At 35.5% G+C, this 24,262-nt stretch overlaps 1 protein-coding gene across 4 annotated transcripts in view; it reads left to right on the top strand.

Moving 5' to 3' along the window:
* Positions 1 to 18,348, top strand: part of CD2AP (CD2 associated protein) — a 74,173-nt gene extending 55,825 nt beyond the window's left edge. For 2 of the 4 annotated variants that reach the window (XM_032184447.1, XM_032184446.1), the window contains exons 9-18: positions 358 to 462; positions 1,990 to 2,026; positions 2,409 to 2,468; positions 4,234 to 4,393; positions 6,512 to 6,654; positions 13,299 to 13,414; positions 14,182 to 14,271; positions 14,935 to 15,125; positions 16,196 to 16,259; positions 17,338 to 18,348. In XM_032184447.1, coding sequence (XP_032040338.1) covers positions 358 to 462; positions 1,990 to 2,026; positions 2,409 to 2,468; positions 4,234 to 4,393; positions 6,512 to 6,654; positions 13,299 to 13,414; positions 14,182 to 14,271; positions 14,935 to 15,125; positions 16,196 to 16,259; positions 17,338 to 17,379 — 1,008 coding nt within the window. In that variant the 3' untranslated portion in view covers positions 17,380 to 18,348. Of the gene's footprint in view, positions 1 to 357; positions 463 to 1,989; positions 2,027 to 2,408; positions 2,469 to 4,233; positions 4,394 to 6,511; positions 6,655 to 9,810; positions 9,885 to 13,298; positions 13,415 to 14,181; positions 14,272 to 14,932; positions 15,126 to 16,195; positions 16,260 to 17,337 lie in introns of those variants that run through there. The other 2 variants (XM_032184448.1, XM_032184449.1) reach the window with 2 other exon arrangements.
* The last annotated feature ends 5,914 nt before the right edge of the window (positions 18,349 to 24,262 follow it).

Genomic DNA, 24,262 nt, shown 5'->3' with positions numbered 1-24,262 from the left:
AGTGTTTCTAGTAGAGGAAGTTGAGAACATTAAATCTAGTGGAGGAAGTCGAGAACGTTAAATACTGTGCATTGAATCATAGATGGTTTTATGTACTTTTCTTCCACTTGCAGATGTTAGCCTTGTATAAATGAGGAAATATAATTTCATATCCTGTATTTTAGAAAACAAAGTGACCAAACATAGTCTGATCTTTAGCTGTTTCCCCTTGCTAAGGTAGCTAAAGTATTCTTCTAAGTAATGCAATATTTTGGAAAAACAATTATATTGTGAGAAACAGCTACAGGAACAGCACTTTCAATCTATCGGTTCTGGGAAAAATAAGGATTGATCGAAATATCCTATTGTTTGTTTTAGGACACTGGAGAGCCAGGCTGGTGGAGAGGAGAACTCAATGGTAAAGAAGGAGTCTTCCCTGATAATTTTGCTGTTCAAATACACGAACATGATAAAGACTTCCCTGTAAGTTCCTATATATTTCATCTAGTGTCACAAAACCGAATTGACAGAAATGCAAGGAATAAAAGACTTCAGCACATACTGCTGCTTCAAATATTAATACAATTGTGTCAGCTTTTAACTCTGTCTCGAAGTAGCTATAACCAAGAAGATCTAAAGGTTAAACTTATTTTTAAATATTTAATTGAAATCTGCCTTTTCAGATTAACTGTAATTAAAGAGGATGATTAGGTCATATAGAAAAACGTATAGTTCTGATACTGTGGTGATATGTGTAACTGATGATTGAATTAAACCCTAAACGTTTTGAAAGGAAGCAAGCAGTCAGTTCTGTTTCATCCTGTTCTGTAAGTAAATATAAGAACAAAATACTGAATAACCCCTGGGGGACTGACTGGGATTTTTCTGTGTTAAGACCTGCTAGTAGGTTGCAGTGTATAATCTTTGATTGGGATTTAGAAATAGTTTTTTTTTTTTTTTTTTTTTCTCCATTATCTCTTGTGTTGACTTAAAGAAATTCATATTTTCATGTGGTACTCCTTGTTCTTGTAATTCTTAGTCCATGTTTTGTCAAGATTAGTATGATGTTTTGGTTCTGACAAGTTTGTGTAGCAAAGATGGTCAAGTTAACACATGTACTTTAGTGGGAGTGCATTGGACTGAGCCCATACAACTTCGGCAATGTTTTTATAAACATCTGAGGGTTAGTAGGCTTTTGTGACCGTTTTATCAGTGAGCATTGTCCTTGGTGCAACCACGTAGATAGGTGTTCTAGAGCATTTTCATTAGCTGGACTCTGGGGGTGAGGTGGTTTGAGATGTGTCCCTTGAGGTAAGCCGTACTCCGTGATGGGGGAAATTCAAACTTATTTTTAACAGATCAAGGAAAGCAATAAGTAGCTGCCTAGTACAGTAGGGTTATTGTCAACGTACAAACTGTGACACCTTAATATTTTGCAAGTTTTTAATGGCTGGAGTAGTTCATGCATCTTTCTCCAGTATAAGATGAAGAAGCTCAGACAAATGTTTTTCATATAAATGAAGTGCTTGTTGCAAAATTAAATAGTTTTCATGATACTCAGTTTAGAACTCTTGTTCAGTGAAAGTGACCTTTTTTGATTTTAAAACTTACCTGATTACTTTTTGATACTTCCGTTGTACTAACTAACGTTGTGGGGTTTACTTACTGAAACTGAAATTAAAATGGGTGTGACTGGAGCAATTCCTTGGACGAAATAAGATGTAATTCTTAATTTTTGTTTGCACCTCTTCTGCTTACTCTTGCTGCTGAAATGCTGATCTGAGACTTGAAGAAACTGTGCATTTTGTTCACATTTTTTTTTATCAGGTTGGCTGGGAAATACCAGATGAATTTTTCCAGTTCTATGTCTTTGCTTCCTGTCTGGGATTGCCATTTATGAAATGCTTTGAAAAGAGCTGTAAATAAGCTGGACACTACCATATGCAAAACAGAAAGCAAATGTGTTTCTGTGTTTTGATAATCTGTTTTGTTTATGTACTTATTTTTCAGAAGCCAAAGAAACCTCCTCCTCCAGTTAAAGGTCCAGGTACGTAAAATATGCCTGCTGATAGGTGTCTGAAGAAGTATTGAACTTCAGAAACAGTGCATGTTTTCAAAAAAAAATTTAAATTCAGAAGTAGCTTTGTATTTCCTAGTAATGCAGCTGCCCTTAGTTAAAGGTTACCTTTTTATGCCTTATGTATTTTGCTGCTGCTATATATTTTCCCAAATTATGATGGAGACTACTTCAGACATTTTAATACGAGCCTGCAGTTTGCTGGGCTCAAATGAATGTTTATAAATGGCATTACACTCCTTGCAAAGGGAAAAAAAATACAAACACGAATTGGTGTATATCATATTTTTAGATAGTGACTAAGATAATTAAAGCTCTTTCAGAAATACCTATGATGTGGTTTTACACACAGCTCCTAAACCTGAATTGCCAACTGGAGAGAAGAAATTCCCTTTGAGGACTGAAGAAAAAGGTGAGACCTGTTTACTTTATAGTGAATTTCAGGATATATTCCTAAAAGTAAGGTAATAAGTTTTAGTTTAGCTCCTCTATGTAATAGGTATCGTGCTTTGGAACATGAAAGCTTCTGAAAACTTGTGTGATAAAGAACAGTCCTTTTCTGTGGTAGAAGAAATGATGCAGGAAAATGTTCTCTTGAAAATGTTCTCTTGAATTCTGTTGAAGGTCAGGCTGAATAATTAATTATATGTGGTCTCCTCTGGCCTTAACAGTTACGTATTTAGATAGTAGTAGCATTTTACTAGAAAAAATGTCCGTCTATCGGTGCAGTGCTTTACTGGTGGAAAATAACCATGTTGATACTAGCAATCAAACTGATTAAGAAATTTTAATGTAATTATTTTTTTAATTCAATAAATGAGCAGCTCTAATCTCAACCTACCAAACCATATATTTTTTAATGCATGTTAATCTTGCCTTTAATTGCAATCAAAAATTGGCTAATCAAAAGGTAAAAGCAATACTCCCATAACTATTTTTGTGTTTTCAGTGAAGGGTGCTTGTTGGTATCATGTAGTAATTTTGTCTAATATCAATGGCTAAGACTGGTATTTTTATTACAATTACTAAATGCTTATCTTTAGTCAACCCTTATTTCATTGTATAATAAAAGCTGAAAAAATTGCATGCTATTTTTACAGCAAAATTGGCTGATTTCTGTGTTCATAAGGAACCTTGGCTTTGAGTATTACATTCATCCACTTAACTCTGAACAGTTTTTATATTCAGATTTGAGTGGGAGCAACTGAAGGGAAACCTGACTGATGATAATTCAGGAATATAATTTGATGGCAGCATTTTTTGTCCTTCTTATGAACTTGCATGTTCTTACAAGTAATAATGCATAATTCTTGAATTCTTTCTCCTCTAAAATGTAAAGAACTGATCTCCAGTAATACTGCCACTGGGCATTTAGGAATGTAAGCCTTGTATATAGGATCAGTAGACAGAAGTGAGCCCCATGAACAGGGTGTTTTACACAGGAGAGTCAGCACCACCAAGCGGCAAAATCATGTACTGTCCTGCTACATCAGAGCTTTATTAATTTTGTAACACTGTACTGAGAGACTGCAAAGGACTGACTAGTAACTCTGTACTAAGAGAGACTGCCAGCTACATAGTATTGGTTTTGTTTCGTTTGCACATCCTAATGTTTGAAGGTCCCAAATCAAGAATACAATTCTGTTTTGGATGATGCTTTTTTGTTGAAACCTCTATGACCTGTTTTTCAGAGTATTCCTGGGAAAGAAAATCAGGATTTCCCTATTTTACAGTTGGGCAGGTGACACACAAGGGTTGCAGAAGTTTTCCAAAGGGAGTTAGTTGTATACAGGCAGTATTTAAAACAAAAGCCCTCTGACTTTTTAGGGGGAGATATGATGAATTCACAGTAAGGGCAAAGCAGTAGCAGTACAGAGAGATTCTTGTTTATTAGGTGTTATTTGCAGTGCAATAATGTCAATCTAGAATTTTTTTTTTACTCGGGTGGGCAGCTGAACTCCACCACATCCGCTCTCTCACTCCCCCTATTCTCAAAGAGGAAGGGGAAGAAAGTATAAAAATAGAAGTGACTACTATTTAATGTCAATATATCCATTTTTCACTGTTCATCTGAACTTTAGAGAAAGTAGTTCTAACAGCAGTCACTTTCTAATTGATCAGCATTGAAAGAAACCTAGGCAATGTGTTTCTTAATGTTTTGTGACTTACTTTGTCAGATGAAAAAGGAGCTTTGGATCAGAAGCCTTTGAAGCCACAAGCTCCTCAAGTACCACCCAAGAAGCCCATTCCTCCAAGCAAGACTAACAGCCTTTTGAGAGCAGGGTTTCAGCACCCAAAACGTCCAGAAAAACCTGCTTTGCCATCATCTGCATCCAGGTCAGTATAACTTTATATAATGTTATATACAATATATTACATATATTTAGTGTGGTTTGTTTTTCTGTCTTCCTTCACAACTGAGGTGGGAAAAGATGTATGTTTTGAAGCCAAAGAGGATATAAGGATAAGTTTGCACTGCACCTACCAGTTTTTCTTTTCTTCAAGTGTTATCAATATGAACTTAAAACTTCCTAATTCTTTAAGATGCTGAATCCATCTTGGAGAAAATATTACAAGATAACCATAAAGCAGATCAATTTATGAATCTAGTCTGCTTTGCTTTAAACCTGCCCCCAAAATAAAGAAGTTAAAGTAGCAATATGGTATAAAAGAATCTCGGGATGTTGTACTTGAGAAAAATATCATTGTGTTGGAAAATATTTGAGTAGAGTCAAAGTCCAGTGTTTCAGAGTAAACTAGAAGAAGAGGAAGAGTTGAGCATAGTTAGTATCCATGCTAAAGGTACTCAGCATGGCTCATGTCCTCTTTCATGGGGAAGAAAACAGTGCAGAGACTGGAGGTGGTTCTTGGATCTGTCTCGAGTATTCTCAGTTGAGTTTACTGGACAAGTAGGGAACAGAATAGCAAGCAGTTGCTCACTCTTAGTTTCACTTCTCTAAATTTCTTTCTCACAAGTGTGAATTTTTTTTAGTGTTTCACCAGCTTTGCATCAATACAATCCCTCCTTGTACCCAACCCCTGCTGCGGTTTCCCTCCTTTTTGCCTCCATCCAAGAATTTGCCAGATTCTTACTGACAACAGCAGACCCATGTTGACAAGTAACTGTCCCTTTGAGATATTCAGCTGACTTGAAAGAACCACAAGAAAGTGAGATCATGATGAACTTGGCCTTCTACCAATAAAAGAGCAGACAGCTGCTACGTCAAAGAGCTTGCACCCTAAATACCTGCAAATATACAGTGGCAACAAACATTCTTTGAGTTTTATCTTTTCCCTCCAGCGAGTCCTGTATATTGTGAGCCAAAAGGAGTGAAGGGAGAAAACAGGAGGGCAGGGAGGAAAGGTTCAGACTTTGGAGGGTTGACTCCAACAGCCATATATCTGGTCGCACCCTGCACAGCCCTGGAAAATTTGGGTGCTTGACTGAAGGGTTAGACTGTTGCAGCTTTCATTCTGTGTAGGTTTCCAGTTTGTAATCATGTTTCATCACTTGACATTTTGGAATGTTTCCCAAGTAGAGATTTTCCCATCTTTAACCAAAACAGGGTTCCCCCTCCCTCATAGGTAAGGATATGAAGGGGTACATGTGTGCAGCTAAAAGAGAGGCTGTAGTAAACTGTGGTCATTTAATAATTGCAAACTTAAAAAAATATAGAGGGTTTTTAAAATAGGTTTAAACGTCTGGAAGTTTAACATTGCTGTAGGGAGATTAGGCTGTTAGCGCTTTTTGCTGTAATGGATTTTGAAAAAAGAATATGGGCGATGAGTTTATGAAAGGGACACATTGAAGCTGACAACTGGCCTGTCTACATACTGCGTTTTTTTTACAGTGACATAAATGATGGCACGAATTGTAAAGGAAAAGGTCAGCTCTTTATTTTTTTTGGTCCTTGGATGATGTGACTAGGCATGAAGGACGCATGGTAGAAGCATAGCCAGGCATACCAGACATACAAGACACTTTATTCTGTACCCAGAAAAAAATAACTTGTTCTTGATAGCTTTTTTTCTTTACAGAAAAAAAAAAAAAGATTTGAAGGAATTTGACGATTTGTTTCTGAAATATTTCAGGAGAGATTACGGAAGGTGCTATTCAGCTATCTTGTTTTCTCTTGCAGTGAAGTGTGATATTTTAGGTTAAGTGCCAAAATAAGCTCTGTAGTAAATGCACTAAAAATTTTGGATGCTTTTCTAAGGGGATTGTACATGTCTGACAGCTCTATAAAAGCTGCAACAGAAGAGCTGACTTCTATAGTACTAGAATTTCTCTCTGAAAAACTTTTAAGCAAAGATTTAAAAAAACGTAAAAGCTGTTCCTGGGGGGGTTGTGTCTTTTTCCTTTTAATTCTTATTCTTGGTGTGTTTTGTTTTTTGATGAACTATTTAATGTTACTATACATTACTAGGTGTATTTTTGCACTTTTCTTGTTACAGATCTAATGGAGAAGTTGTTTCTCTTCGACCAAAATCTGAAATTGAGCCAGTAGCAAAACCAAAGTTAGACTCTGAACATTTACCACTTAGACCAAAATCAGTAGAGGTAGATTCGCTTGTGGTAAAGAGCTCTCGAGAATCAGGTAAGAAAAGAACAAACAGTTTTTTTCTGGGTCTTTCTGTTTGGATTGCAGTATCTTACAGGGTTAGAATAAGGTCATCAATTTATACAAAATACCATGGAGTGTAATTATGCCTGTTAGTAGAAAATCCTTTTTTTTTTTTTTTTTTTTTTAAAGGTTAGTTGTAGATAGCTCAGGGTGAGAGTTAGCAAAGGGTGTGCAGGTGTCAGTAGGCTATTTGGAGGTGGTTAAGCTCAGAGGTAATAACAGCTGATAGGAAGGAACATAGGTAATAGCTTGTTCTTCTAATTTGAAAGCATGTTTTTTGCTATCAATTTTATCTTGCGTTTTTATGAAATTGTTTTCCTTACCGATTGGTTCTGTTTGTTCTTCTGCTCTTGCATTTTAGATAACTTTTGCATTTTTAGCTAACTTGCCTATTTTCAGTAATGCCATTAACTTCAGCATTCTGTAATTAAATTCATAGCTACAATAGATTGCACCTTTACCATACCTTAAATTTGGGCCAGAGTAGTATATTCTATGTTTGAATTTCATATTTATGGCTTTGCGTAATGCACCTTGAACCAAATCTGGTATCTTTTTAAATCTGAATTTGTCTAGTTAAAACACTGATAGCAGATGGAGTACCAACATTAATAATTCATGTAGCCTGATTGTAATATAGTTGTATTTTGTCCTTTTCTGACAGTACAACTGATTTCTCTCATCTGTGTCCATCTTGTGCAGAGTGTGTCTGCTGTGGACATTTTTTTTAAGCTCTGAATTGTTTTTATTGTGTGATTAAGCACTGCAGAAGAAGCTTTATTGTATTGTACCTGCAGTGTTTGGCTTGCATATTTCAACACAACCTTTATTCTCCAAAAAAAAAAAAAAAAAAGTTTTATTAATAATACATTTAAAATTTTAGTGTAAGTTGATCTTCTAAGGACAACTATGATATACAGGATGTAGAATAGCTTGACCTAAATGATAATTAAGTTCACCAATGAAATAAATCATTCATCAAACAAATGAAGCAATTTATTAATAGGAAGGAGTTTCTCTGACTTGTTCATTTAAGACTCATGGCATTTAAAATATGCTTCCAAGCCGAAGTGCCCTATGTGAGGAAATGCTAATTCAGGTATGCTTTCAATTGCTATGGGTTGAGCCCACGTGATTAATAATTAACGATACATTAATTAAAACAGATTTCATTAATTAAAAATAAAGTTATATTTTCCTGAGCCACAGAAAGTTGCACTTCAGTATGTATATCAGTATTACCATTGAATATTCCCGGAAGTATTTATAAGGTCCTTTGTTTTTTCACTAGTCAAACACATAAATGTTGTGCTATACCTTGTTTTAGAAGTTTTTACTTGGCAGTTTAATTACTGCCGCTGTTACTCAAATATGGAGTTTGAGTGAGGGTACAGAGTAAACACTTTCAGGCCACAGTAAACTTTGGGATGAAAGATTGATGCCCCACCTAGCCTTAAAAACATAAACTTTGCCCTGTTGCTCAGAGGTTTAGCCCTAGGATTATGCTAGCTGTATTACCATGTTGCATAGTACCATTTATCCCCAGAAGAAAGCTCTGTGAAAAAAGATGGAATGTCTTTTTTCCCCAGGTGCAGTTATCTTGACACCTTTAATAACCAGCTTGGGAATGTAGTAGACATCGTACTAGGTATTCATGTATATAAAAGCAACATTTTTTTTTTTTTTTACAGATTTAAAAAAACAAAAAAAGGAATGGGGGCAAAACAAAACACAAAATTGTTTGATCTTTTTTGCTGACATAAGTTTTCACAAGCTCAAAGAGAAATTTTTAATATTTATATGCGTAGATAGAAGGGGGGAAAAAACAGTATCCAGTGGCTGACAGGAAATAGCCTGTGATTTGCAGTCATCAGCACTGTGTTTCTAATAATCTGAGAAGTTTAAATTCAAAACGGGTTAATTCTAGATCTGGGATAAATTACAGTGAATATTAAGTACTTTACTATCAGACTAGCTTTGGCAGCATTTAACAAGGATGGAGGATGGAAACTACCAAAATCCAGAGATGCTGGGCAGAGTTCGCAGCATCAGGCCTGCAGCACCCTCTGTGCAGACTCTGATACTTTGGCAGGGGATTACTTGCAAAGCAGCAAATAACAAGGCCTGCTTTTACTGTTGAAGTTTATCTGAAGTAGTGATAATTCCCTGCAATTTGTATGTTCTAGGAAAGACCTACAGATGCATTCAGTTTGCTTGAAGCAAAGGGTGAGGTCTGTTCCACTCCTTGGTTGGTGCAGAGCGCGAGCACAGGAGGTTTGGGCAGCCCACCTGGGGATGCAGCACTGACAAAGTCAAGGAGCTGCTATTTGAGGAAAGTTTCAAAAGTAAAACCACCCTTGTTTAAAATGATCTGCGTAAGTTGATTTAGGTTTTATTGCTCTTGTGAAAAGGGACTAAGCTCCCATCAGTAAAACGTGAGGAACCTCATGCTTTGTCTCTGCATCCACTGTTCTGCTAAAGACATAATGCTCAGTGCAGTAGCTCATGGCACGCAAAGCTCTGAAGGTATTTGTGATATTAAATTTAAGACTTCTAGTTCTTGTAAGACATTAAAATATGGGGGAAAACACATGGCTGGCATTGGTGCTTTTGGATATTGTTGAAGGTGTAGAAGTTACCAACAGGCTTTCTTTTTCTTCTGAAATGGATGAATTTTTAGTAGATCAGTTTTTTAAGTGTGCTTTTTTTTTTTCCAGTTTATTTTGACAATTAAGTTTGTTCATCACTTCAAATTTAGGTTAAGGAGCAGCTGTAGATATTCTTTATATTTAAGAGAGGGAGGAAAATGTGGAAAAAAAGGCAATAAAAAGACAACAAATAACCTAGGTTCCAGCCATCAGATAGGGAAGGACAAATACTCTAAAATACTCAAACTTTGATCATGTTTAAATTCCTTCTCTTGAAGCTTTATTTCAAAAATTGCGTAAATGTTTCTTTGTTTTATTAGAATTAAAGTTCTGTAAACGACCTAAAGCTGTAATACTAGCATGCTGAACATTTAAAGCAATTCTGTTTCTTCTACAAATGTTTCTTTTTCCTGCTTTGTAAAATAATTTTTTTGTTCAGAATCTTTTTCTAGACATTCCTCTCCTTGACTTTTCTTTCCAGATTTTGTTTCCTATCCTGTTTGCCATGTTTCCCTTCTTACGTGTCAGGAAATTACCCTACCCTTCTCCATTTTGGTAAGATAACAATCTCTAAGGCAATCCAAATGCTTTATGCCATACGCCTAGCCTCTTCTTAACTTCATAAGCGTAATTTTCAGTTGCAGTTATTTGGGTTTCAATTTAAAATGCTTTTTCGTTTATTTGAATGCTTGTTTTCCTTAGCTGTTAAACAAGAAGTTACTTCAAATATATTTTACAATGAGGAGTGTGTGTATAGGTGAGAAGGAACAAAAAAGACAAAAACAAAACACCCTTTTCTCAGTCTAACTTCTATCAGTCTACTGATGAGCCAAGTATAGTATTTATAGTATGATGTATTCAATATTTATAGCACTTAGATTTAGGTTGAATGTCTCTGTCTTTCTGTGCACACAAAGTATGTTACTGTGATTTTTTTTTTTTGGCACTGAATTCTCTAGTGTTGGATATTTATCATTATGAGTCTTGTAAAATAGCATTTATGAGAGTTACATATTGGGCAAATAAATGCTTAATTATAGCAAATACTTTATTATTGCTTGACTTCAAATGTCAATATTCTAAAGCTTATATCTTTCCCCTAAGTTTTGGGGGTTCAATCTCTGGAGGATGAGTAATAGGAAAAAGGGCTGCCAGCTTTTTCACTCTGCAGATTAACATGAGTATTGTCTTCTGAAATACTGGGTACATTTTGCTTTTACCATGGGTTTTTAAATTCCAGCAAGATGAGGTATATGAACCCCTTCAGCTTTGCTTCTTTTTGTGAAGGCTTTTTAAGAGAAACTGATACAAATACACTAAAACATTGACAAATTTTAACAAAGCCTCTCACCTAACTTTATCTCTTAAAGCACCTAACAATTCTATAATGCGTTTATCCAGGTTAAGCTTGCAGAAAAAATGTTTCTAGTAGTCTTTCCTAAGTAACTGTTCCAGGTTAGTTTATCCTGCTCATGAAAAAGGTGTTCTAGCTCAGCCTTAAAATAATGTGTGGACTCAAATTATCTCCAGATGTATGGTATTGCTCTTCTGTCACAATGACGAGGTTCCCTGTAACGATTAATCGCAGACAGTCTTTAAGAAAGTTAATTGATACATCACTTTGTTCATTGAAGTGGGTGTAAATTGTGAAAATGAGGTGTGTTTTATCAGTATCCATATTGGTTTCAGTTGGGCCAAGATTCCTCCTAAGATACTTAGGAAAGTTGTTTTAAAAAATAATAATAAACACCTGCTTCCACCCCTTATTTCACTAATGTACTGGTAACATTTTAGGGCTGAGCTGTTGAGTGAGGTAGAAGAAACTGGTGAGAACCTTGGCTTTTGTGTCATCCCACTATCTATAATTTAAATTATTTACTGCTACAGCCTTGAATATCTATATACTCAAGGTTTGTGAAGTTCTGGCGGTACATGTTATCCTTAAGGTGTCAGTTACTGATGTTTACTTTGCTCATGGAGACAGGGCTAGCAATTGTAACAGTAATTCAATTTACAATTCTTATTTAAATTTGTTTGCTATTCCTGCAGAAAGAGGATCACAGAAATGCAAAAATTGTTGTGATGTTGGGGAAGAGGGGAGGAATGTGTCTATATTTTTCCTGTCTTGTTACCTTTATATTAAATACCTAACCTACATACATCAAAATCTGAATCAGGACTTCGGTTAGTGCTTTGAGCTTACTGAAGATTGAGTAAAAAACATTAATATACACTCCTAGATCACTGCTGCATGATTTCTAACAAGCTAAATGCTTCATTGGCCAAGACTGTAAGATAAATACCTTAATAGTCATTTCTCCGTCATCCTCTCTTCCGTCAGCCCCTTGCCATTCATCACTCTTCTGTTTCTTCCTACTTTGTTCTTCCCTGTTTTTTGTTAAATTGCAAATATGGTTACATATTTACAAAAGACCACCTTTACATTTTCTTTAATAAAACTGAAAAGCAGCAAAACTGATTGGTAAGTGATAAAGTTGCAAATTCTTGTATTTCAACACGGCAACAGATAATGAAGTACATAAGTCCAGATAGGTTTGAAAGATGTAAATGTTTTAAGGGCTTAAAAGACAGTAATATACAGTAGTAGACATTAAAACTAGTTAAAACTTTCAGTAGAAAGCTTCTACTGAATTTATTTCTACAGGTATAAATTAGCTTTGACAATGAATGAATAAAACTTGACTTAATCAGTTGATTTTAATTCATGTTAACTTTGAAGTGGAATGAAAGCTCTGGACGAGTATTTCTATGGCCTTTTCCTGTACTGACCTCTTGCTGTAGTGTCAAAATGAGTGAGAAAGTAGGGGAAGAAGTGTTACGGTTTCTGCTTGAAATGATGCAATGCAAAACTAAGAGGTTGCAAAACAAACAAACAAAACCAACTAACCACCCCCCCCTCCCCAAGTTTGAATGTTACTTCTGGTATCTATAGTAATGCTTTGTGGCATTTTAGTTAAACATTTAGTCTGAAGAACAAGTTAATGATTTTGCGTTATAAAACCATATGTAATATCTGTAATTTATGTCACTGCTTTAATAATAAAAATAGATAAATTTTATTGTATAGCTCTTGGTAGGTAAGTATTGGTTTTATTTTTTTTTTTTGTGGTAAGAAATCCAGTTGTTAACTAGATGAATTACTTATGTTCTGCTCTACACATTAATAGATTTTTTATAAGGTTGTATCTTCCCATAGGGTGTAAAGAACTTCTTCTGATCAGGGGTCATAAGGAGGAAATAGATTGTGGAATAAAGCAAGACTTCATCTAAGAGAGTTTACCTGGACTAGAGTTAAGAGTGTAAAGAGAATAATCAGCAAAGAGATCTGTGTGCCTTAAGAAAGTATACAAATAGGGTTCTAAATTCTAAAATATTTTATTATAGACTTGATGGAGTCGTGTATTTTTTGCAGACAAAAAGTATTGCATATGAAAAACTGCACTGTACAAAAATATTTGCAGTTAATGTCTTGTTAACATACATAAACCTCTGGACGCACTTTACCATATTTATTTTCCTCTCAGTTGCTAAACTCGGATTTTGATGTTTTTCATGAGTTGGGCAGTAAAAAAAAAAAAAAGCCATTTTCAACTCAAAATTGGTTTTAAGTCCTCTCTGAAAACAGTTTAAACTGCATTTTTTTCTCCAAATACACTAGGTCTCTTTTATGCTGCCATGTTGACACTACTTCTGTTGAGAACTTGAATTCAAGTGCTAGTTGAATCAACTCTTATTTTTTTCAAGGGGGAAGATGTGACTTCCCAGATAGGCCAAAGTCATGTAGTTTTACATGGCTTGTTGTCGTATATGCTGAAAAATTTTTGAAATGATAAGAATTCCGAAAATTATTATTTTTTATTTTTTCTCCATTAAAAAAAAAAAGTGACAAAAAGGAGCATAGTAAAACTCCTAGTCTTGATGGTGGTTTGTGTTTTCATCTTTCTCTAGATCTATTAAGCTTTGATGACGTAATAGCTACCTCAGATAATCTATCTCACCCTACTGCAAGTCGACCCAAGATGCCTGGTAGGAGGCTGCCTGCACGTTTCAGTGGTTGTATTTCTGTGAGTATATTGGTGTGTTTTTTCCAGACGTGAACTAAGAACTAAATTCCCAGGAAACAGAGTTGCACTCAGAAGCAGTCTTATGAACCATTTATCAGAGAGTGAAATGCAAAATGCTCAGAGGTTGTTTGTATAGATTGTCTATAGGGATATCTGTTTGCAAGTAGAAGAAAGTGTACGTAAGAAAAACAACACAACTGTATTGCACCTGAGGGAGTCTCTCTGTTCTGTGAGGTATTACTGTGATAAATCCCCAAATCTTCCAGTAGCACCAATGATATACTAATGGTATGTAGTCTTTCACTTCAACAAAGTTGTAATTTAATGTTACGTTGGAGAAGTGATCATATGTGCAAAGGCACGAGACAGAACGAGGTAGTGCAGAATCTTTGTTTATTTTACATATAAATATATATTTTATATATATAAATCATGTGTTTTATAGTTCAGTCATGTCAATTACTATAGACTGTTACTGCCTTGTCTTTGTATTATGGAGGTACCTAAAGGTTCCCAAAAGCATCAAGTATTTGTTCTATTAAGTACTGTAGAGATAATGGCAAATCCTGCCCAAACTTACTATCTGATTTAAATTCAGATAAATTAAAACTGTAGGGTAGAAAGGTCCGAGTAGCAAGGAAAGAAACCCATAGTAGTCTAGCAGTTCAAGCTTTTATCTATCACGTTTTTAAAAATACATAACTCTTTTCTTTCTTGTTCTGAAAACCTTTTTTGTTTTTGGTATTTTTGAATTGTTTATTTACCAGTCAAGTGAAGTTGACAGTGCAGAAAAAAAACTGAAGGTGCAGAAGGAAGAAGAAGAAAGTGCCAAACCAAAGCCAGTTGAAACAAAAAAGGTATGTCACCAAGGAGCTAGGTACCAGGCAGCTAGTTCTCTGTTCATCTTGCTTGTGTTTCCGCTTTTGATTGATGAAACCATCTAAATACAACTGATTGTATTTAAATGTGAGCGAACCATGTCATTTGGTATAGAGTTCATATTAGAATTTGTAATATAAAGTTAATGTATACCTCAGTATAAAGTTTTGTTTTTCAGTTCTGATAATCAGGTAGCATGAAACTATGGTATTGTTTCTCACATAAGTTTAATGTCTGATTTTTAATCTTCTGACATGTAAAACAAACAAGCAGATCAGAAGGGCACATGAATGATTGTTTATAGTAAACTAAGGTTTTTGATTAAATCAAAGTTTTGTTTTTTTTTTTTAAGTGTATAGAACTGCAGTGTGTTTCGTTTAATGGCTACAGGAAGTTCAGTGCAGTGCTAAATAAACAGCTTTTAAAATAACCGTATATTACATACTACGGTAGTCCATTTGAACTGGGCATTCCTTTTAATCTTCGGGGTAGAAAATAATGGAAAGTTGTATATGTATAGTTAATTGTTAATAGCTAAAAAGTATATACAAGAAGATACTATACTAGTACAACTTATATACTGTAAGTGGTTAGTTCATAAAGATTGCACTTCTTAGCCTTCTACTGACTTATTTTTTCAGCCATCTGTGTTGAGTCCACCAATTACATCTTCATCTCAGAGACCAAGTTCTGCTATACTCAACTTTTTTCCGGGAGAAGTCCAACTTAAAGGAGAAACAGAGAATACGCAAATACAGACATCTGTGGAAGAGCTCAGGACTCAGATTCATGATTTGATGAGTTTAGTAGACACACTGAAAAAAGAACACGGGTAAATATTTTTCTTCTCAATCTGCAAATGGATATACACTAACATCTTTAATGACAAAGATAAAGTGTATTAATACTAATGTTCAGAACTTATTCCTTCAGAAGTTGATCCAACTAAATGACCTAAATATATACCAATTTGATGTCAGAGTATTTTTGGAATTTGTAAACACTTTCTATTCTACCTTGTGCTCCTTCATTCATTACTGCTTTTTGAAAATATTTCTTAAGCTGTTGGTACTATTATTGTAAGGAAAATTAGATAATTCTTGTGGTGTTTAGTGTAAGTACATGTGCTAGCATTGTATAATAATTGCAGCACTGACGTGACTGGTAGGAGGGAAAAGATTACTGAGCCTTTTAAATTCAGTCATGATGGCCCCATCATGTGTGTGTGTGGGCAGGGTTGTGTTTGGCAGACGATGTAAAAGAAAATTGGTCTTTACTGTGTTTAGGCAAATACAAATCTGCAGAAATTGTATTTTTCTCTCTTTAGTTGGAGAACACAGGCATTCATTCTTGTCCTATCAGAATGATGAGTACTAACTAAACCAGTTGAGAGGCTGTAAAGCATCTGGATCAGTTGGCTTCCGAAGTAAACTAGTAAATTATGAGTTCAGGAGATTAATGAATTACTTTTTCAGTGATGTGATGATCATTTTTAATATTTTCTTATCTGACTCCAGTTATGAAGTAAAACAGAACAGGAAATTCCTATTCTAAAGAATAGGAATTGATTGACAGGTTACTTTAAGTTACTTTAAATTTCTCTCTCCAAGGAGGGGATAACTGTAAAAACATTTCTTAACTACACTACTAAAAATTGCGATTAAAAGTTAGGGATAGTTGCATGGTGATTGCTAAGAGGCGTTGAGAGTTGTTGGAAGCTTCTGGTCCAACAAAATTAAATACCAGTCCACTAGTGGGCCTGTAATTTTATGTTTTATTTATAAGATATAGTATCAGATTTACGTTCGTCCCTCTTGTAAAATTTTAAGAAGGCCTATGCTTACTGTTCTCAGTAATATTTTCTTCTCTAACTTGGATTTCTGCTATCTTAAAAACTGTCAGGAGAGAACTGGAAAAAATAAGGAAGGATTTGGAAGAAGAAAAGCTGAAGCGAAGTATTCTGGAGGTAATATTAATAACTTAAAAGGAGAAAAAAATTAGAAGCACATACAGAGTGTTCAAGAACTTGATGCTGAAGGAAAGTCTTAATGGACATGCTCAATCTTTTTTGTACTGCTTTTCTATTGTGTAGTTGAATGAATGCCTCATAAGGCAAGTATTAAGAACATTCACAGTTCATCTTAGTTCAGTTTTGCTTACCTGCAATGCAAAATAATTACTTTTAGTTATATGTGTGTTGGGATGTCAGTTTAGTGTTGTTAGATTCTACATTGTACTAGAAATATGTCACAACTGGATTTACTCCAAGAGAGATGATGAATATTTTGCTTTTGTGGATTTTAAAGGACAAATTTAGTTTTTGTAATCAAATGAAAAATAGGAAGAAAGTCATCTTTCTTTAATTCTCTATTATCTGTCTAAATAGAGTCAAAAAGAATAGAGCGTATCTGAAAAATTCCCCTTCATGATGAGTGCCACCCCCTTAGTTTCTTCATGAAGGCTGCCTGCATTATTGTATAATGCTGTTAAGTGGTTAATAAGTTGAATTCATTATAGAAAAATATTCCAGTTGGATACAAAAGTGCATTATATTTGTTAAAAAGTACTTTTTACTGACTTTAAAGCTACTTTAAAAACTTGAGAAGAACTTCTGGCAAGTTCTCTTTTTAAGGAATCTCTAAAGCAATCTATGAAGTTGCCTGGAATATGTGATGGGAATGAAAAGGAACCAACTTCCTAGTATCTTCTAAATTCATTTGAAGAAATAAAGATTAACCATGTCATCATATTTTGCATGAAGGATGCCTCAGGAAGTTAGGCTGAGATGATGCATTGTTATGCAGAGACTTGTTAAATGATTTCTCAACTCAGTTTTGTTAAATGACTATTCAGAGTGAGATTATCCAATAAATTCTTGTTTGTTAAGCAACGTAATATAAAATCAGCTGTAAATATTAAGCTGTCAAATGCTTCTGTTTTGTTTGCTTAAACATTTGAGATTTCAAGGTTGTTATTTTGGTGAAAGCTCTGGAAACTTTAGGTTATTGCTACTCTACTGACTTTTCAAAATATCTGTTTTCCAGGTTGAAATAGAAAAATTGAAGAAATCAGTGATGTCTACATGAGACACCCATGGACTTGCTATCTTTAACTTGCCAGGAATTCAAGCTGAACACAAGCAGAACTGACTCTTATTTTGTAATAACGGATGCTGGTGTTCTACAGTCTTAAAGAAAAATATAGTAAAGAGGAATATAGTCTTTTATTCAGAGATAAGAAAACAAAAGAGAATAATGGTGTAATTTTTTTGCCAATATAAAAGAGGCCTTATTTCTTACTGTGCTGGAATTGCAGACCTTTATTTTTTGGTTTGCTTGAAAATACTACTGAATCTGTATAAAAAGAAGAGGGAATTCTTAATAGATTTTTATTGAATACCTGTAGCTTAATTTTTAAAGAGATCTATACTATAAATAGGGTGATCTATCTTTACAAGTAATCTGTAAAATAATCTACTGGGAGGGACGGAATAGCTGTATCGTAATTGTAGTCACTATTTTTCCCCTACATGCAAAAAGGGAATATTTGTATATTTTTTAATTTTGGCAGTCTTATCCAGGGTTATGCTGTTGTGCCTGTCTGCAGTGAGAATATTAATAATATGCTGTTTATAAGTTGAGCAGTGAGATAGGAATTTGTTAATGCAATGAATTGGATGACACGCCTATGCATTGCAGTAAGAATGGATGACCTAATCAGAGTAATTTAGCAGAACATTTTGTCACTTGCACTATTGGATTAAAAAGGGATTTAGGACTGCATCACAAAGTTACAACAAAAGTAACTTTTAATACTACAAAATGCAAGAAATACAGAAACAAGGCTAGAATCCAGTCTTAACAGAACCTGTTGTGCCTAAAATACTACAGCACGCAATGTGAAAAAGTAAACCTTAACTCACAATGTCTGTGCTTGTGTGTATCTAAACTGAAGTCATCAGTCTTTCTAGTGGTTAAGTATGCATTTTGATCTGTTATTACAGTAGTCAGTTTTTGTTTATAATATGGCTCAAAATAAATCACTTTGGAACTTTACTACTCTCAAAATGTCTCAATATTTATATATTTATGCCATAAACTTTCTCAGTGTATTGTGTACTTCTAAATTTAATTACATCTTTGTATTTAACGAGTGATTGGAATGATTGCTTTGACAGCACTGTGCTGGCATCCAAGACAGCATCTTTCACTTTTGTTTTTATATAGAAAATCATTGAAATCTTGTGGACTGCCATTATCTTTAACCCCTGAGCTCAACACTGTGCACCAGAATAATATACAGATAATATTCAAAGTTGTGGGAGACAATTATATGTATTGCTCTATTCACTTGATAAAAAATGAAAAACAATTTTAAAAAGCCAATCAAATGTGTTACTTCTGTTAGTAACAAACTTATCTCCTTTTGGTCTACTGAAATTTAAATGACAAAAACATACCATATTAGTAGACAACTTAACCAATAAGAGAAATAACTTTCTATTCATGGGAATAGCCATAAATATAGTAATTATTTACTATGTCACTTGAGCAAGAGATATGGAAGTGAGATATATTCTTGAGAATATGGTTTCTCAACAGTTGATGCATCATAAAAAAACAAACATCAAAAATTCAATTGGATTCTGTGTCTTGGTTGCTGATCAAAGTTTCTGTAAAATTTGATTAATATACTATGCAGGTATTAGGTAATATTTGCTAGTCATATCACTAATAAGCTGATTTGATATTAATGCGTTTAACTTTTAATTGCCTAGATGCATCACAAATGAAGACTTGAGCCAGATCTTTATATTGAGGAGTAATGTGCAGTAGTGCTTCTTGTCAGACACTAAGCTCGTACTTAGAATTCATACCTCTAAGTTAGATGATGAAGAGCAAGAATTGAGCCTAATGGAATAGCAAATTTCATTATACAAGCTCTTCATCATGATTAGAGCATGAAACAAACCTTGTAATGGATTGCTCTACAGAAATAGTCTGCATATAAGCTCGTAGCAGACAAACAGAACAAGACAATCAGTTAAAACCATAAATGAAAGGTGTTAATTATTTAATGGCCTTTGTTCGCTATAGCAATAAATGACCCAAGTGCAATGACTTGATTTAATAAAACCTTCTTTTAAAAGTCGCTGCTATGAGTGTTTATAGCCATAAGGAAGTTGCCCTAATAAATGTCTGTCTTATCTTCAGCTAGTGTTACATACTAGAGTGGATGAGAAGAGAGTAATGGTTTTGAAGACATTCCATAGTACAAGTTCCTAAAAGCAGTATGCTTCTCTGACTTGTTTACTGGTGCTGTAAAATGACGCATGCTATCCAAACTCAGTAAATAAAATAATTTAAAACTGTTGAAATGTCTTCTGGGTTATGTTCAGAAATGTATATGCCATAAAAAAACAAACAAACAAAACAACAACAACAACAAAAAAACACTTTGCAGGAGGAGATTGGGTGAAAAACAAGTGTATTATTCATTATCATTCATATAGCTCACCACTGGAGACTTTCATCTTTCATATTTGAATTTACTCAGTAGGATACTCTGGTTCCTGACTTACAGGATAGTTATCCCAACAGCTGAAAATCTTCCTGTTGGTGTTTTTTTTTTTTTTTTTTTGATTGTGACTGGAAGTCTCAACTTTTTAGTAACTCTTGTTCCTTTCTTTTTTCTTTTTTTTTTTTTTGTTGGTCCAAATTGACCTTTCTGTGTATCTTAAGTTTATTTTAAAGATCCTGATGCCACCCAGTAATATGTGTGCTTGAATCACTCTTAAATACATAGTGAAGAACTGAAGACTGAGATTACAACATTTAAAAAGGGTATGGATGAAGGAAAAAGGCAAATGAAGAACAGAACAACAGAAGAGCATTTTAAAAATGCAATACTGTATTCAATTTTCATATTCTCCAGAAAGCTTTTGTCTGCATACAAAGTACAGTTTTAGAAAAATAAAACTTACACATCTCTTCATCTCTCAGCTCTTTCAGACGGAAATGATGAAAACAGGTTTTTGTAGCTGCCTTGTCTGTTACTGAAATTCTTTAAGATGTTCCTGATTGCTTTCTCAGAGCAGTGTCAAAACAGCTGCTCATCTATCTTGGGAAATTGGATTTTGCAAGAGCTGAAAAGACAAACCACTCCCTTTGGGATGCCCAGGGACATACCTCCCATCTTGAAAATCCAAACAGCCTCAACCAACTTGTGAAGCACGAGACTGATGCGGCTCGTTCAACATCTGGAGCAGTTATCCTGGTTATGGGAAGTCATGATGTGAGTGTCTTTCTAAGCCCCAAGGAGCACAGATCTACACCTCTTTGTTTCTGGGAGAAGTGTGTGTGTGTCTGTGCTGAAATGTCCTCTGAAGGATACGAAGGCTGACAGTTGTTTAGGTTGAGGGGGGAGGGGGTTGAGAACGGAGTAGGGGGTATTCATTTGTCATCACAGCAAATGTTCCGTGTGTGTGTAGAACAACAACTCCATGTACTAATAAAAATGGTCTTTTAAAACTTCTGTCCATACTTTGACATGATCTGGTATTCACCCCTTAATTCACGACTTAAAGGTGAGCTAAGGAGCCACTTTTAATTCTTCTCTACCTGGTACTGTATTGAATGCAAATCATTTAACCTCCCCAGGTCGGTGATGTTGGCTGTTTAATTGTGCTTGGCTTAATTCCCGCTTGATACCGATGTGAGATGCGATGCTGTCTGTATCAAAACAGCACAGTAAATCATGCGTACCTCTGGGCTAAAACGAGATCTGTCTTCTGGCTGATGATTGGCTTTAAATTGTGGTTGCAAACAAAATGACTTGGAAACCCTATAAATTCATAACAAACACATTGCAGGATTGTAGAACTTTTTCTTTGACCAAAGTTCATCTGAAACAGTCTTGTGGATAGAGCAGTGGGAATTGGTCTTCTGTTATGAGAAACTGCATGCTGTACGGTACTGGCTCCTGCAATCCTCAGAAAAGCAGGAATGATGGTGAGCCAACATTAAAAAAGCTAACGCTGAACATGGCACAAGCTTCAGCAGGCAAATGTAGCCCCCCTTCTGTGCAGTCCATAAGGAAAATATCACTTGGTCACAGAGCTTTTTAGCTGCAGAGGGTATTATCAGTAGTCTCATTTTTGATTTATGAAGCACGATGCATTAACTTGGCTAAGTTTTGGTTGTGAATTCTTTTCGTCTTTGAAGACTGAACATCTGAAGACCTAAATACAGCAGAGCAGACGGTGCCTCCTCCACGAGGGTGGAAGGTGCAAACCACACAGGCATGACTCACTCGTGAGGACTCCCGACCAAGGTGGCAATCCAGCAGTTTTGTGGGCGTGTTTGCAACTTGTTTTGGCATTTTTCAGTGCAATGCCTTTATCATCACCTGCAGGTTCCTTGCTGTTGATCCAGTCGGACAAGAAAAAAAGGCAGGCTGATGCCAAAGGTTATTTCCTCATGGGAAAACTGAATGAATCAGAGCACAGAAGCAAGGCTGGGTAAGACCATAATAGCGAGACTGGGGCAAGATGGCAGCAGATGAGTGGTTGGAGTCTAACCCGTCATATCTGGAGGATCTTTGGCTCTGTTAATTTTGCTTACAGTTTATCCCAGACTTCCGAAAACGGTGAGTACCATCACGAAACATTTTTGCCAGGACTGTTTGAAAATTATCAGTAAGGGAACTGAAGTAATCTGTGAGATCAGATGACTAAACTAAATCTAGCTGCTTTAGGCTATTTTTACTTTGCACTTGTTTGCTCAGTTTTATATTTGCTCCTTATGTCTGTGGAAGTAATTAGACATCTTAATCAACCTCTGCTTTTTGCTTGGAGTTTTGTAATTGGTCTCTAGTCACAATGTTGTCAGTTCTCAGAAAAATTCAGATTTTCTTAGGAAGTTATTGTAAAGATCCCTCTCCTTGTGCAACTTGCTTTACTTATATTCACCTTTTCTGTATCCCTTTAAAAAAGTAATTAATACCAATCAATCAAGCCTTTGTATAAATAAGGGCCTTAATTTTTTTCCTGAAATGACCACGTTGAGGACTCTTGCTGTAGCCTTTTTAACTTACCGTGCAGCAGTTAGCTGTATGAGTGATCATATGGTTGTTTGTGAACTGCTTGGATTTTAAGCTAAACATGTAGGCATTCAAGCCCTAAATAAATAAATCAGTTCCATAACTAAGGATTTTCATAACTTTCTTCTTCAGATATTACATACACATAGCACAAGTTTGCAGTGAAAGTTTGGGGGAATAAAATTGTATAGCTGAATAGAAAAGTCCGATGTAAACTTTCTTTTTGCACAATATGTGCTTAGAATTTCTGTGCTGGATACCTATTCCTATAAAGGAATGGGTATCTCTTTCTAGTTCTGCTTCTGGGGTAGTGGAGAGGGGAAAGCTGTAACCTAAGGTGATGGAGAACCCTTAGGCCAGAAACCTTGGGTCCCCCAGTTTGAGGGTGTAGTTCCCACTGTTGTTTCTTGAGCAGGGTCCTTTTGTAGCTGTGCTTGTGCAAGGTCAGACTGCCTTTTACTTTTAAATCAATTTACTTTTTTTTTTTATTATTTTTTTTTTTTTATTTTTTTACTATTTTAAAAGTGTTATTTGTTTCCTCTCCTTTAACCATTGTCTAGCCACTCGTTCCTTGCTCCTCTTTTCCTTCTGCTGGGACCTTTGCTTTTCCTTCTGCTGGGACCTTTGCCCTCCTGGGGTGCTACGACCAAATGAAATTAGTTGGAGGAGGAGATGCAACATCTGGTGACCATCTCCTGAATTGGGCAGGAGACACCTGCAAGTCTATATACTTTTAATATGAGCTTCTATAAGTGTATCCATATTCTTTCCCAAAAGTGACTGACTTCTTGCTGTATTACTTGCTTTAAGTTTCTACTGATGCGTAGTAGTAACTGTGGCATGTTCTTGCAGTGCTGAGGCTGGGTAGTTTCCATGATGAGTCAAGCAATGAGACTGAACGAGATCTGTGTTTCACCGGTAACACGGCTCATTATCTCGATGAGCCTCAGATACCTGGAGCTGTCCCAGGCTGTTACCTCACCTAGAGGTAACAGCCCTAGGTGGAGTTACATCAGTGTATAAATACAAAGTGGATATGAATTAATAATGGAACATGACGAGGTCAAGGATTCCCAAATGTGAAATGGAATTCAGGCTAAAAGCATACAATAAATATCATTTAATGACTGCAGAAATTGGAAAAGAAGTTGGTACAATCCTTTACCTAATATCCTTAGGTGCTTCCTGGTCATCTCCTGTTCCTCAGCAGTGTTGATCTGAGTCCTGTGGTTCACTTATCTTTATCAGTTTTGGTCCTTAGAAGGGCTAATGGTTGCTAGCTTTAAACCTAACTTTAAAATTGTTCAATATATATTTCAACATCCTATGATGTTGATGATAAAGGCTGGGTGCTCTGCCAGGGCTGGCTGCCAACTCTGGACAGTTTGCCATGTGCTGAATCAAAGGTAGCACCTGCTGAAGGCAGCATATGCTCTCAGCTCTTATGGTTGGATATCTGAGCTCTGAGGGCCCGAGTTGCCCATCTCACATGGCAATTCTCATCAGGGACTGCCTGAGGCGAGTAGCAAAAGTTAAACCCTGTGGAGATGAGGTTGTGTGAAATCACTTCATAAAGCACCCACAGGCTGAAATGCTTTAAGCTCTTCACCTTGCATTTTACACTAAATTATTAATGCAGTAACTTCTAATATTGCGCAGGTTGTTTGTTTTATTTAAAAGTGCACAAATCATTTTCAGTAAAAAGTTGATAAATGTCTGAAAATCACTTTGCATGCCCAGTGAGAACAGTGTTTGGAATGGGTTTAGCTGCTCACTTACTAGCAACTGGACAATGTTCAAGAAGAGAAAACAGATGATGTCATCTTCAACATGTTTTTCTTTCAGGAGAAAGGCAGTAAATGCGAGGTG

Source organism: Aythya fuligula, chromosome 3, assembly GCF_009819795.1.
Source record: "Aythya fuligula isolate bAytFul2 chromosome 3, bAytFul2.pri, whole genome shotgun sequence".
Lineage (NCBI taxonomy): Eukaryota > Metazoa > Chordata > Aves > Anseriformes > Anatidae > Aythya > Aythya fuligula.
The sequence above is the reverse complement of the archived record's forward strand: the minus strand, read 5'-3'. Positions and strand labels throughout refer to the sequence as shown.